This window comes from Pituophis catenifer, unplaced genomic scaffold (genome assembly GCF_029215685.1).
Source record: "Pituophis catenifer annectens isolate HBS135680 unplaced genomic scaffold, rPitCat1.0.hap2 SCAF_1, whole genome shotgun sequence".
In the NCBI taxonomy this organism is placed as follows: Eukaryota; Metazoa; Chordata; class Lepidosauria; order Squamata; family Colubridae; genus Pituophis; species Pituophis catenifer.
The window spans coordinates 13,166,777-13,181,925 of NW_027256881.1; the positions used below are offsets into that span (position 1 = coordinate 13,166,777).

Below are 15,149 nucleotides of genomic sequence, written 5' to 3' on the forward strand. Positions count from 1 at the left end.
ATCGGTACAGCTCTGCAAGCAGTTAAAAGCCTGGTAGACCAGTACCTCTGCTAAATCCTAAATAATTGTCACATGACCATTAAGCCATGCCCACAAAATAAGCCATGCCCACAGAACCGGTAGTAAAAAATTTTAGAACCCACCCCTGCTTTGAGTGATGGTGATTTTGTAAATGCTGATGTTCAAGTGGTGCTTCAGTTGTTTTGAGATTGAGCCCAAGATGTCTATTACTATTGGTGCTACCTTTGCTTTCTTTTGCCATAATTGTTCTATTTCTACTTGCAGGTCTTTGTATTTTGTTATATTCTCGTTCTTTCTCTTCTCTTTTGCTGTCTCCGCCAGTACAGCTTGTATAACAGTGGTGTTACACATGTCGTACCTCCAGAATTGTATGTGGCGCTGTGTTCTGAACCAATTGTAGCTTCCAAATACTTTTCAAGGATAGCCCCATATAGACTGTGTTGCAATAATCCAAGTGGGAGATGACCAGGGCGTGTGTGATTGAGTACATGGCCTCACAATCCAGAAAAGGGTGCACTAAATGTAGTTGTGCAAAGGCTCTCCTAGCCACAACTGCCAAATTAGTTTCAGAAATAAGAATGGCAAGCAAGAAAAGGGTTTTGAATAGAAATTGTTTTTGGACCTATAATAAGAGCTATATCTACTTTGAGCATCCTCCATGATTATAGTCATTGTTATGAACCCTTAAGATTGTGGTATATTGTTTTTTTGGGAAATGACATTTTGATCCTTTTTTCTCTTGCTAATTTGATGCTATGTGGCAATCCAGATCTCAGAATTAATTTAAAAAAAACTGTACACACCATTAACATCATTTACTGATATACCAGTTTAGACCATACAGTCTCAGCCACAATCTTTACCTTTTGACATTCACACACCCCATACATCCCTGGATGCAGCTCAGTTCCCTTTTGGCAAAGCTGCTATATCTGCTGCTTTCCTATAGTCCCGTGTCCAGAGAGTGAGAACTGATCGAGTACAGGAAAAAAATGAATTTTTGTTTTGAACTGCATCGTGACTTGTCCTGGAGAAAACCCCAGCACTACAGCTATGTTCACCTATTTGCACCCTGTTTATTAACTGCAGTCAATAAATTAAACTCTATGGACATCTTTTTTTGTAATGGAATTACTTGGCTTGCTGCAAAGGTTGGAATCTATTGACATGTCAGTGTGAGCTTAGCAAACTTTTACTGTTGACAGCAAGGCCTGGTAATCTGTTGTCCTCCTGTGGTTTTGGATAGTGCTACATTGCATATCCCGGATTTAGAATCTTGCCTGATACATTTTTTCATGTACCTTCATTGTAAATCAGTGTTTCCTTTCGACATTTTAAGATGTTGGAGTTCAAATCCACACATCTTAAAATGGCGAAAGTTGGGAAACACTGATTTACAATGTAGCTAATCATAACATGTTGTTTGGCTCTTGTTGAAAAAAGAGCCGATTGGTTCAAAGCTCATTTAGCCATTTCAAAATTCTTGATGTTCTGTGACAGAATTATATATATATGTACAGTAATAAAATTGTGAACCAAGATTTAGTTCTCAGAATTCTTCATAAGGTTGACAGTTAAACGAAACCATTAGTGATTTCAAAATGGTCTTCATTACAGTCCAGAATTCCTGGGTGTTGGGACTGGAGGAACACCAACTGAACTGTCACAGTTATAAAGACAATTTGGGAACTTCCGTCAGGAATGCAGCCCCCTGCTTTGCTTAGCCCAGGGTGCCCAACCTTGGCAACTTTAACACTTGTGGACTTCAACTTCCAGAATTCAACAGCAGCCATGCCTGGCTGGGAAATTTTGGTAGTTGAAGTCCATAGGTCTTAAAAGTTGCCAAAATTGGACACCCTAGGCTTAGACTGAGAAAGCCTTGCAGAGAATAATGATTGTCTGCTGTTCTGTGTGACATTTTTATTACTGATAAGTCTTCAATGTTCACTCATTCATCAACCATTTGAAGTTACGATGGTGGTGAAAAAATGGACTTGTAACCAGTCATTGAACTTTTGACAATTGCAGAGACCCCCTGGGTGAAACCAGGCTTAACAGCAGTAACTGAAAGGGATCTTGGGAGTCTTAGTGGACAACCAGTTAAATATGAGCCAGCAGTGTGCAGCGGCAGCCAAAAAAGCCAATGCAATCCTAAATTAACAGAGGGATACAATCAAGATCAAGTGAGGTACTAATACCACTCTATAAAGCCTTAGTAAGACCACACCTAGAATACTGCATCCAGTTTGGGTCACCACACTATAAAAAAGATGTTGAGACTCTAGAAAAAGTGCAGAGAAGAGGAATCAGGATGATTAGGGGACTGGAGACTAAAACATACGATGAATGGTTGCAGGAACTGGGCATGGCTAGTCTAGTGAAGAGACAGACCAGGGGAGACATGGTAACAGTGTTCTAATATTTGAGGGGCTGCCACAGAGAGGAGGGGGTCAAGCTGTTTTCCAAGGCACCCAAAGGCCAGACAAGGAATAATGGATGGAAACTGAACGAGAGATTCAACTTGGAAATAAGGAGAAATTTTGTGACAGTGAGAGCAATCAACCAATGGAACAGAAGTTGCCTTCGGAAGTTGTGGGAGCTTCATCACTGGAGGCTTTCAAGAAGAGACTGGACTGCCATCTGTCAAAAATGGTGTGGGGTCTCCTGCTTGGGCAGGGGGTTGGACTAGATGACCTACAAGGTCCTTTCCAACTCTTGTTACTATGATAAAAATTCAAACCAATCTTCCTCTCAGAGGCCCTCATAGCTGCCTTTCCCTCTGCTGGGCTTGCCATCCCAGCCACACATATGGGAAAACTCCATGGCTCTGGGGCTTCTTGCTGCACTACAGCCCTGGGGTTGCCTGCATCCCTGCCAGCTCTCCCTCACCAGCAGCAGCCACCCCCAGCCCTGCCAATGCGCACTTTCACAGCCTCCCTCAGGCCTGCTACATTCACACCATGCCTTGCCAGTCTCTCATGTATCCTCTCTCTCCTGATAGCAGCTACGTACCTGCCTCCTTGCAAGCCACCTGGGACTTGGAACTTCCTGCCAGATTCCACTGACTTTGCTTGTTAGAAGCCCGTAACAAGTTGCGATGAAGTCCTCACTTATCGTTAGCAATGGAACTGCTGTGATTGTGGTCGTAAAATGATGCAGTGACATGTTGGGTTTCATAACTTTATCATTTAGTGAAGGACATTCCAGTCCCAATTACACTCATTAACTGAGGACTACCTGTAAATGTTCCTTTTATGGACCACACCACTTTGCTTTAAAGAAATAAAATAGAATTACAAATAAGATAAATGGACTGCCTTCATATAACTTGCTCAACTCCCTTTTCTGGGTTCACACAATATGTTTAGTTGTAACTGAACAGGGCTGGGTTGATAGTGAGTTTAAAAAAACACAGCTTTAACAAACGGCACAGTGTTCCCTAATCACTGCAGAGGCCTGCTAATCCATAATAGCAATAGAGACCCAATGATGTGATACATTGTTAAGCCTCTACCTATTTTCTTAACACACATGTAGTTTCTGACTGACACCTGGTTTTCTTCCTAGTATTCCTTCCAATAATATTGATAAAGGAGAGTGTTGGACAGCTAAAGCAGGGGATAGCAACACCGACCTGATTTTGAAAAAAAAACTACCGGTAAGGAGGATTGAATATATTTAATCCTTGAAGGAAGCTTACTAAAAAAAACCCCCCAAAAACCTTGGAAGAAGACAATGGCAATCTGTTCTGAACTACTGCCAAGAAAACGTAACTGGCCCAGAAGACAAATTCAAGAGTGTATGTTTATCTGTCTGTCTGTTGCCTCTAGGCAAGATGGGAGGCATGCAAGTTAAATAAGTAAATAAAATAAAATCTTTTGGTTGTCTAACCAAACTGAGAGCCAAAATGCTGTTGCTATAATGTCAACTACCCAGAATTTCTATAAGTAGATTCAGATCTTCCAGAATCATTTGATATTACCATGGTTAGGGATGGGAGAAAGGCCCAGAGAAACAGTGGCAAGAGGTTGAGATAGAGAAAAACAACAAGGAGAAGGAGAAAAGAGGGTGTTGGTCTTATATAGGCTAGATAAGTGTTTGTAAATCTTGGCAACTTTCAGATTGTAAGTAAGGCTGGCTGGGGAATTCTAGGAGTTGAAGTCCACACATCTGAAAGTTGCCGAAGTTAACAAACTAGGTTGAACTAAAGGGGAGACAGCTCCTCTTGCCTACATAGCTGACCCCCAGTCCAGTTTCCCAAATTGGCATTGTTTTTCAGGAATATAAAAACAAAGAGAGGCATTATGCCTCCAATATGCTGGATGCACCTATTTATTATTTTTAAAAATCCTTCAGTATCCAAAAAGGAGCCTACGTTTTTAATCCCGTCTCACCAGTGGCCTTCCTGCCTTTGGAGATGCTTTTCCCCTGAATAAGGTTCACAGTCACAACACTTTTATCCGGGATAAGTGTACCAATAAGTTGGTTGGATAAACATTGGTATATCAACAGTTTGGTTGGATAAACATTGCTTCTTTGTTCTTAGCAAATAACCAATTTATATTTTAATCTTAAACTCCTGACTCTGGTGTGTTGAAATATGCAACCATGGTGAGGAATAACTTTAAAACATTTTTTTTTCAGAGCAAGGCAACACTTCCTTTCATTTTTTATTCAAAAAGGCCCTGGTGGCAGGAATATAGTGTAAAAATCATTGGAAAAACTAAAAGGCATTGTTACATATTGGAATATACACTTTGTACAAAAAAAATTACACATCACGAGCAGTTCTTTCGTTTTGTTTGAGGTTCATCTGCAGAAGGTGAGGTCTCAATAATTCATAGGTCCCGGGATCTGAACATTGAGACCCCCGTAGTCCAACATGTACATCGGCCATTGCTGCAGGGACAAAACCAGAAGAAAAAGGCATTAGAAATGGTCTATGCAGAGGAAGGAATTTAAACAATCCAACACAGAGCAACTTCTGCCCTGAGTGAAGACTCTGCACATAGCTACCTCTAAGGAAGCCTTGGTTGTTAATGGGTCGCTTAGAGATTGGCTGAAAAATCATTCCAGATTTTTTTTTAAAAAAATCACACGTTATTAAATAAACCTGGGATTGCTTAAAATAGCTCCCTCCCCAGAATTAATCAGTTGAACTGTCATATTCTGCCCTGTTTATTTATTTAATCTATATGGCCACCTATTTTACAGATGTGGCTCTGTCTAACATCATGTTAAAAAAATACCCAAAAAAACCCCCCTAATATCAATGACACGTGAAAAACGTACAATCATTACTGGTAAGAAACTCAACAATTCTCTCAATAATATAACATCAAGCCATGTTGACGCAGTGGTTAGAATGCAGTATTGCAGGCTAATTCACTCCTCACTGCCAGCAGTTCGATCCTAACCAGCTCAAGGTTGACTCCCACCCACCCACCCCCAAGGTCAAACGCAACCATCAATGAAATCGAGTTTGACACCCTTGATTTAGACAATATACAGTAATTCAGGCACAGACCGATGCCTTCCACCCTCAAAACTAAGCTGCAGTGGTGTGATTATATTTACCACAAGTGAGATCTGATTGGTTGATGAGGTGGACTCTAGATTTGACGAGGAGGAGGATGACGACGATGACGAGGAGGAAGAGACAGAATTCCCTTCTGAGATCCTCTTCCGCTTCCGTTTAGGAACGATGCTGTTGTTTTCTAGTGGCATTCAAAGGAGAACAAGAGTTTTCACTGGGGTGATTCTTCTTCTCCGTCTCTAATGTCTTCTCCATCAATGTAAAGGACAAGTCTCCAGAACATTAGCTATGGAGAAGTGGCATGCTAGAGCAGGAGTTCCCTCTCCTTTACTTCAAACCATACAGTAGTGGCCAAAATTGTGGAAAACTTTTGGGAAAAGTGTATTTTTGAATTTTGATGGCTAATAACACCACTTTTTTTTTGGGAGTCTCAAGATAATCATATTCCATTGCTGGAATGGCCTGGGAATAGCCCAGACCTTAACCTAATTGAAAATCTATGGAGCCAACTAAAGAAACTTGTTAGTAAGAAGCGACCCAGCAATAAAACCCAATTAATAGAAACCATCATTCAATCTTGGTTTCACATTATAACAGCTGCAGAACTAAAAGACTTGGTTCACTCTAACGCAGTGGTTCTCAACCTGTGGGTCGCGACCCTTTCACAGGGGTCACCTAAGGCCATCGGAAAACACATATTTTCAATGGGTTTAGGAATAATTTTATGGTTGGGGGTCACCTTAACATGAGGAACTGTATTAAAGGGTCGCGGCATTAGGAAGGTTGAGAACCACGGCTCTAACGGAAGACATTGTAAGGCTGCAATTCATGCTAAAGGTTGCTCAACTAAGTATTAACTGACATGGTGATAGTTTTTGTATATCTCGTTTTTTTCTACGTGTTTCATTTTTCTTCTTTATACTGTAACTGCTATTCTAATAGCAAGTTCTTCATAAAAGTTATTGCATTACATTCTTGATTAAAATATCTTTCCATTGATATATTATTTTATGGTACTACTCCAAAAAGAAAAGTGGTATTATTAGCTAGTTTTAGAAAATACACTTTTCCCCAAAAGGTTTCCCCAATTTTGGCCACTACTGTACATTCCTCAGAGCAGCGACACAGTACTTAGATGTACTGTACCTTCTGGATACATGGAATTGCAGCTTCCAGAATTCATAAGTCATTTGGTTCAGGAATGATGGGAGCTGAACACTAGGTTGGAGACGGCCATCTGGGATGTTGGCCTCTACCACATAATGACTGCAAATGTCTCAGACATCCCAGCCGCATATGCCAGTTGTCCCCAGGATGGTACTGGGCATTGCTCACTCCCACAACTTCTGCTGTGGGCTCATGGGAGTTGTAGTCCAATGCTTCTGAAAGCAAGAGGATGGGGAAAGCTGCCAAGAAGCTGCTCTCAGGCGACAGTCTCCCTAGAGCAGGGAGTTGTGGCTGCCTGGTTTGTTTGTTTGTGGCTTACTGTATTGCTACGAGCTCAATACAGTTGCTCAATTATGGATTGTGCAAATCTAGAAAATGGATTTGGTCAGTAACCAAGTTAAGTAGCTTGGTTGAACTGAATTGTCAATGACCTACTACTGTCTCTCTGGCTGAGTTCATATAACGCACTTAACTTGGTTATTGGCTTAATCTGTTTTTGCACAATACATTAGACCAGGGTTCCCTAAACTTGGCAGCTTTAAGACTTGTGGACTTCAACTCCCAGAATTCTCCAGCCAGCTATTGAAGTCCACAAGTCTTAAAGCTGCCAAGTTTGAAGACCTCTGCATTAGACCATGAATTACCTGAATAGGTTAGGCTTCTGCAAAAACGTAACTCACCAAAAAAAAAAAAACCTAAAACCTAGTTGAAGCTAATTAAGCTTAGCAAATTCTGCAACCGCAACTGCTGTCTTATTCAATCTTTTTGCAAAGATCCACAAAAGGAAGGACTTGTTTCTCTTGGATACAAGCCTGTAATCTAAGAGTTAAAAATTCATTCTTGCCTTACCTGCCCCCCTCCCCTGCCCGGAGCTTTCCTTCCAAATTAAGCAGCCAACTTATGAACAATCATTCAAATCCGAAATATTTCCACTCCTAAGGGTTGTCTGCCTTAGACATTAACCAGACATTAATGTATATCATTCCACGAGTATAACAAAAAAGGTTATAAACATAATATATGGCCATTGAAAATGGATTAAATCTCACAATCGAGTTCACACGATTAAAACACATCATTCAAGATGTGTCTCATTGTGTCTCATGTGTTTCATTCCATCTTTTTGTTTGTTTGTTTGTTTGTTTGTTTCTTTTTCTTAAAAAATCAAGAGACAGTGGGCATCATGTCATGGTATTATGGGTGCCTTATGAACACGCAAGCCTTACGTCATTCGCCCTCATTTTAAGCAGATATGACTATTTTAGAGATGCTGTAGAAATGAAATCGGTTATTTTCACTCCCCTTGCCCAGTCCAGGGTACTGGAGCTGCTTCCTTCTACGAATAACCCCCAGATCTTTAAATATCTCATTGAAAGCTTCCTGAAATGTGGACCAATCTTGGATAATTTAAAAAGAATCACAAGGTTCCTTTTTCATGGCTATGAAGAGGGACAAATCCCCTTTCAAAAGAGGCATTTTTTTAAAAAAATCTCCTATCTGCTTATTTTTCACCTTACCTGGTGGTTTGGCCTCAGGACCTACGTCTGCAAACGGCCTGCATGGAAAAAGAAAGATACAAATGAGAGGGCATTTAAAAATTAAGGTTGATACAATGCTTAAAAATATCTCCACCTCCTACCGGCTAACACTGAAGTTCCAGATGACAAACAGGAATGCCTGGAGGTTTGGAAGTTTGTATGAAATATTTTTTTCTAAATCAGAGTTACACAACCAGAAGTCTAATGATTATTAGCTCTAGTTCTCTTAATTTCATTCGGTTTCAGCATTGACTTCAAAAACTTTTGCAAGAGATTAGTTCAGATTTTGCCTGGGAGATCTGTGCCCATCCTCTCTGCCGGCTGGTTAAGACACAGAGGAGGGAGTCAGGAAGAGAGACAAAAGGATACCATAGAGAAAAAGGCTGTTCCTGCCTACAGGTAGTCCTCAATCTATGACCATTTGTTTAACAACAATTCAAAGTTATGACAATGCTGAAAAAAGTCCATCACAGCACCTCCACTATGTTCAAAATTCAAGTGCTTGGCAACCAGCATCTATTTATGACACCTGCCATGTCCTGGGTTCACATCATCGCCATTTATCATTTTCCCAGGAGGCTTCTGACAAGCAAAGTCAATGAGGGAAGCCAGATTTATTTAATGACCATGTGATCCTCTTAATGACCACAGCCATAAAATCAGGATGATTCCCTTAATGATTCCATAGCTCAATTACAATAGTCTTAGTCTCAATTGTGTTTTATAAATTGATAACTGTAGCCTGTACCCTGACTTGGGTTCATTCATTGATAACTTAGCCCCATCTACCGTGTGGCTGCAAAAAAAATTTATACCTCTTGTCCAAAAAAGTTGGCCAAACATCATCTATAAAAAAACCTCCGAATAATTCTAAAAATGTCATGCATTTGAAATTAAGCTAGGTTAACAAACTACAATTTTGCATCATACTACATCTTAACACCTTAATAGGTTAAGATAATGTCTGGGTTTTCTACATGTTAGTCAAATCTAGTATGCTGTGCAAATCTAACCATTAAATACCCAGCAAGAGCAGACAGTAGAATCAATGACCTGCAGAGGAGACGGGTTCAAGCACTGACCAGACAAAGATATGTCAGTGAGCTTGGTTGTTTTCTCACAGATGTTTCATTACCAAACTAGGTAACTAGGACTAGGACTAGCACTGATGGCATTACATAGTTTGGGTAATTAAACATCTCAGGGGTGGGATGCTGGGGGTTCTCAGGGGTTCGGGAGAACCTCTAGCTAAGATTCTGTGCAGTTCGGAGAACCCCCAAATCCCACTCCTGGCTGGCCCCGTTCACCCCGCCCTGCCCCTCCCAGGAGTCCCTACGTGGCCTGTTTTGGATGCAGGTAAGTGCAAGGCATGGACGGAGGCTCGGGGAGGGCAAAAAACAGGCCTACCAGAAGTTTGGGAAAAACTTTCTCTCCAGAGGGCCTCCAGAGCCTGGGGAGGCCGTTTTCGCCCTCCCAGAGGCTCAAGGAAAGCCTCTGGAGCCTGGGGAAGACAAAAATGCCCGCCCCCCCGCTGTGGTGCAGGAGGCCAACTAGGCCACGTCCACCATGGCTACGCCCATCCAGCAACTGGGCAGAGAACCCCTTCCTAAAATTTTTGCAAATTTTTGAAAGTTTTGAAACATCTGCAAGAAAACCACCAAGTTCAGAGAGCACCCAGGACCCCTCATGTCAACCGTGAGCTACAAATATTCTCCTTTAAAAGTATGTCAGGGACGCTTTAGTTTGGGTTGTTGCATTAAACAGAAGATTGGTCTTTGGGCGGCGGTGGGAGGGGAGAGAATGGTTCCCTCCAACTCTAACATTCTGTGTGAGAGAGACACTATTTGGGTAGCTTGGGTTAGCCTGGATAGCCCTAGCATTGGTAATATGCTGATGGTTCCAGATTGAGATTACAATATTGAAACAGAAAAGAGTTTTAAGGAGCAGGTTATGGAAATAGACCTCAGATCAATCTTTGGAGAGCCAATCATGTTGCTCTATACCAGGGGTCTCCAACCTTGTCAACTTTAAGAACTGTGGACTTCAACTCCCAGAGTTCCTCAGCCAGCAAGTTGAAGTCCACAAGTCTTAAAATTGCCAAGGTTGGAGGCCCCTCCTCTATACTATGCTACACTGAGCTAGATAGATAAATGGTCTGCTGATATAAAGACAGATTTAAATATTAAATTTCTTTCTTTTGCTAATGGTTCTGATTTTTTTGGGGGGTGGGGTGGGAAGGTTGATCCAATGATCAACCAATTGTGTTGTTACATTTTAATGCCAGCAGATGGCACTGTGACCTTACAGATGGATTATAACAGCATAGAAATACCATTGCAATAAGTACATATGTAAAATTAAAAGGAAAGGTTGGGAACGGAATCCTACTGGAGCTGGCTAGTAATTGCCATCCGGATCCGGTCACGTGCTTTCAGAATCTTCTCTAGCCGATGTATGTCGTAAGTATTGGGATTCCGAAACGGGATATCATCTGGCAAACCGGTCACTTCGATGGCATCAGGTGTGTCCCTGATCAGTTTGTAGGGTACCAGAACAGGTCGGTTCAGGCCTAAAGCTTCCCCTGAAACAAAAACAAAGAATTCCACTATCACATCACAAAACAGAGGAAACCCACCTTGTTTCTCAATCTTATTCGTAAATGTCTATGGAGATTCTCAGTCATCCAACTCATGCTTCTTTACAGATTAGAGATTAACAGAGTTGGAAGGGACCTTATAGGTCATCTAATCCAACCCCCCACTCAAGCAGGAGACCCTACTTCTTCAGAGCTGAAGAAGCTTCTTGGATGAGAAGCGAAACATCTTCAAACAAAAAGAAAAAAGCCGGATAGTCCAGTTGCCTCTTCCAAAAGCACCTTTGGGACAATCTTATTCATGGTTCCCAGAATTTAAACTACAGATACAGGTAGTCCTCGACTTACAACCGCAATGGAGCTCAAAATCTCTGTGGCTAAGCAGCACAGTTGTTAAGCGAGTTGCAGCCCATTTTATGACCTTTCCGTTACAGTTAAACAAATCACTGTGATTGTTACGTGAATCATGCAGTTGTTAAGTGAATCTGGCTTCCCCTGTTGACTTTCCTTGTTGGAAGCCGCTGGGAAGGGTTACAAACGGTGATCACATCACCCTGTGACAGTTGTTCCTAGTTGTGTCCAACCCAGGGGTGGGTTCTACTTACCTTTACTACCAGTTCACAATGGGGCACATGCGCAGAAGCGTTTTGATGACATCAGGGTCAGTGGGCGGAGCCTCCCGCCAGTTTTACTACCGGTTCTATAGAACCGGTGCGAACCGGGGGCAACCCACCACTGGTCCGACCCATCGCAACCCCTTGGACAACATTCCTCCAGGCCTTCCTGTGCTCTACCATCCCCCAGAGACCATTTAATCTCATGCCAACTGCTTCAGTGACTCCATCCAGCCACCTCGTTCGCTGACGTCCCCTTCTTCTTTTGCCCTCAATTGTTCCCAGCATTAAGACTCTTCTCCAGTGAGTCCTTCCTTCTCATTAGGCAGCCAAAGTATTTGAGTTTCATCTTCAGGATCTGGCCTTCTGAAGAGCAGTCAGGGTTGATCTCCTCTAGGACTGACCGATTTGATTGCCTTGCAGTCCAAGGGACTCGCAGGAGTCTTCTCCAGCACCATAGTTCAAAGGCCTCAATTCTTTGGTGCTCAGCCTTTCTTATGCTCCAACTTTTATTGGCAGGGTGATGTCTCTGCTTTTTAGTATGCTGTCTATGCCATACCTTTCCTCCCCAAGAGCAAGCGTCTTTTAATTTTTTGGCTGCAGTCCCCATCTGAGGTGATCCCGGAGTCCAGGAAAATAAAATCTATCACTACCTCCATTTCTTCCCCATCTATTTGCCAAGAATTGAGAGGGCCAGGAGCCTGTGACAGTATAACTGTCATAAATACATGCCAGTTGCCAAGCACCTGACCAGGGGGATGCTGCAAACAGTCCTTAAGTGTGAAAATTGATCGTGTTACTTTTTTCAATGCTGTTGTAACTTCGGTCACTAAACAAATGTTGTAAGTTGAGGACTACCTGTACGCTGAACCCTCAACCAGGGGTGGGCAATTGTGGCTCTTTTACAACCTGTGGACTTCAACTCCCAGAATTCCTGAGACAGCCAAGCTGTCTCAGGAATTCTGGGAGTTGAAGTCCACAGGTTGTAAAAGAGCCACAATTGCCCACTCCTGCCCTAAACTAACAGAATAGGTTGGGTTTCCACAAAATGCTAAGCTGCAGATAACCATTGACCAAGTTTAGGACTATTAAAGTTAAATGGATGGTGCCAAACTAGGTCAGGGGTTTCAAACTCATGTCATCATGGCAGCGTCACGTAATGTATTGGGACTTTTTCCCTCCCCCTTCGCTAAACCAGGTGTGGGCATGGCCAGCGTGTGACGCATTGGGCCCATGGGCCGGGAGTTTGACAGCCCTGTACTAGTTATTTAACCAGTGGTGGGATTCAAATAATTTAACAACCGGTTCTCTGCCCTAATGACCAGCTGGGTAGGCATGGCTCGGTGGTCATGTGACCGTGTGGACGTGGCCAACTCAACATCACTCACATCGAAGGCGCTTCGCCTTAGCTGTTACAATGTAATAAGGGTTAACCAGAGAGGCAATTTCTGTAAGAAGAGCAATAAAGATTAGGCTAGAAACAATACCAGAATGTTTCCTTCCTGCCTTCCTTACAGGAAGTAGAAAAAAAACAAAATAAAATTTCTTCCAAAAACCGGTTCTCCGAACTGCTTAGAAAGTTAACAACCGGTTCTCCCGGATAGATGCGAACTGTCTGAATCCCACCATTGTCTTTAACTGAGCTGATTAAGCACATTGCCAAACATGGGATTTGAGAATTTTTTTTCAAATAAAACAAGTCCCAGCATTTCAACAAGAATTGTTTTTGGGAGGATGGAAGGCTTAAATCTGGCTCCTCCCCAGGAGTGTTTATAGAACACAAACCACTGAAAATGGCTGTTATTTACAGGTAGTCCTCGCTTAATGACCGCCTTGTTTGAAGCTACAAATGGTTACGAAACAAACCCTCAACTTTGCAACCAATCCTTGCATTCACAGCCACTGGAGTGCTGCACAGTCATGCAATCATGCGAGTTTTACAACCAACTTCCAACCAGCAGAATGAATAAAGAGTGTGGAAGTGAAATTGCAAGTCGGGGCCATGTGATGTCTTGCTTAACGATCATAGCGATTTGCTTTATAAAGGAAGTGGAAGTGATGTGATAGGTCCAGTGTGCTTTTTGCGATTTTTCACTTAGCAGCTGTCGCATTTAGCAACACAGTTGCCCATCTCAATTATGGTTGGTAAATGAGGACTACCTGTATATGCTAAGCTGTCGTGGCGCAATGATTAGAATGCAGTACTGCAGGCTACTTCTGCTGATCACCAGCTGCCAGCAGTTTGGCAGATCGAATCTCACTAGGCTCAAGGTTGACTCAGCTTTCCATCCTTCCAAGGTGGGTAAAATGAGGATCCAGATTGTTGGGGGCAATAGGCTGACTCTGTAAACCACTTAGAGAGGGCTGTAAAACACTATGAAGCAGTATATAAGTCCATATAAGTGCTATTGCTAAATGCTATTGCTATGATTTGCATCGTGACTTTTGATCATTGGGTTCAAGGTGGTGGTAATAGCCTTCCTCATCATTAGCTTTTGCATTAAGTCTCAAAAGAGCCCTGTGGAATAGATGAAGCTGAGATGTAGCGACCAGTCAGCCCACGATAGGGATCAAGGAACCAGAAATTCAGATTGAGAGATTCTGCTTCTTTGCCTTTGAACCCTGGACCCAGAATTTCCAGCTGTTTTTTCACCACTGTCCCCCAAACCTACAAGACAAGTCAAGCCCTACTCTCAAAATAGAGCAACCTACCATATTTTTCATTGAACAGTTCTTTCACTTGCTCTCGGAGAATCACCTTCTCACCCAACCTGTTTGCATCATCCTCATCTGCCAAGGAAGAAAAGGCCACCTGTTTAGTCACTTTTTCTCATGAGTATTCCGAGAGAACCAGAATGGTGAAGCAGAGATGATATTGGACCAAGACTGGGGAAATCCAAGTCTACTTTCACTCACAGAAAATTCATTGAATAAATTTGGGTCAATCATTCTTCCTCAGCTCTATCTATCCTACAGGGTTCTGGAGGTGAAAAATTGGGAGGAAAATACATCGCCGTTTTGTTCTCTAAGCATCTTCAGGGATGGAGAAGAATAGAATAGAATAGAATAGAATAGAATAGAATAGAATAGAATAGAATAGAATAGAATAGAATAGAATAGAATAGAATAGAATAGAATAGAATAGAATAGAATAGAATAGAATAGAATAGAATAGTTTATTGACCAAGTGTGATTGGACACACAAGGAATTTGTCTTGGTGCATATGCTCTCAGTGTACATAAAAAGACAAGAATCATAAGGTACAACACTTAATGATACTTATAGGGAACAAATAAGCAATTGAGTCATACTAGGAAACAATCAATATAAATTGTAAGGATACAGCAATAAGTTACAGTCATATAGTCGTAAGTGGGAGGAGATGGGTGATAGGAACGATGAGAAGATTAATAGTAGTAGTAATACAGACTTAGTGAATAGATTGAGTGTTGAGGGAATTATTTGTTTAGCAAAGTGATGGCGTTCGGGAAAAAACTGTTCTTGTGTCTAGTTGTTCTGGTGTGCAGTGCTCTATAGGGTCATTTTGAGGGTAGGAGTTATTTATAGGAGTTAATTATACAAAGCAGGTATTGCAGGAGGATTTTTTCTCCGATTCCTGTGCACTAAGAGCCAGCATACTGCTGTCAAAGACCAAGCATTCCACATCACCTGTTCAGAT

At 41.9% G+C, this 15,149-nt stretch overlaps 1 protein-coding gene across 2 annotated transcripts in view; it reads right to left on the minus strand.

Moving 5' to 3' along the window:
• Nucleotides 1-4,718: 4,718 nt before the first annotated feature.
• The window catches only part of GTF2IRD1 (GTF2I repeat domain containing 1), a 149,890-nt gene continuing 139,459 nt past the window's right edge, over nucleotides 4,719-15,149 (minus strand). For both annotated transcript variants that reach the window (XM_070945644.1, XM_070945636.1), the window contains 5 exons: nucleotides 14,182-14,259; nucleotides 10,651-10,843; nucleotides 8,242-8,279; nucleotides 5,599-5,738; nucleotides 4,719-4,920 (listed from right to left, as the gene is read on the minus strand). In XM_070945644.1, the coding sequence (XP_070801745.1) occupies nucleotides 4,852-4,920; nucleotides 5,599-5,738; nucleotides 8,242-8,279; nucleotides 10,651-10,843; nucleotides 14,182-14,259 (518 nt within the window). In that variant the 3' untranslated portion in view covers nucleotides 4,719-4,851. The remainder of the gene's footprint in view (nucleotides 4,921-5,598; nucleotides 5,739-8,241; nucleotides 8,280-10,650; nucleotides 10,844-14,181; nucleotides 14,260-15,149) is intronic.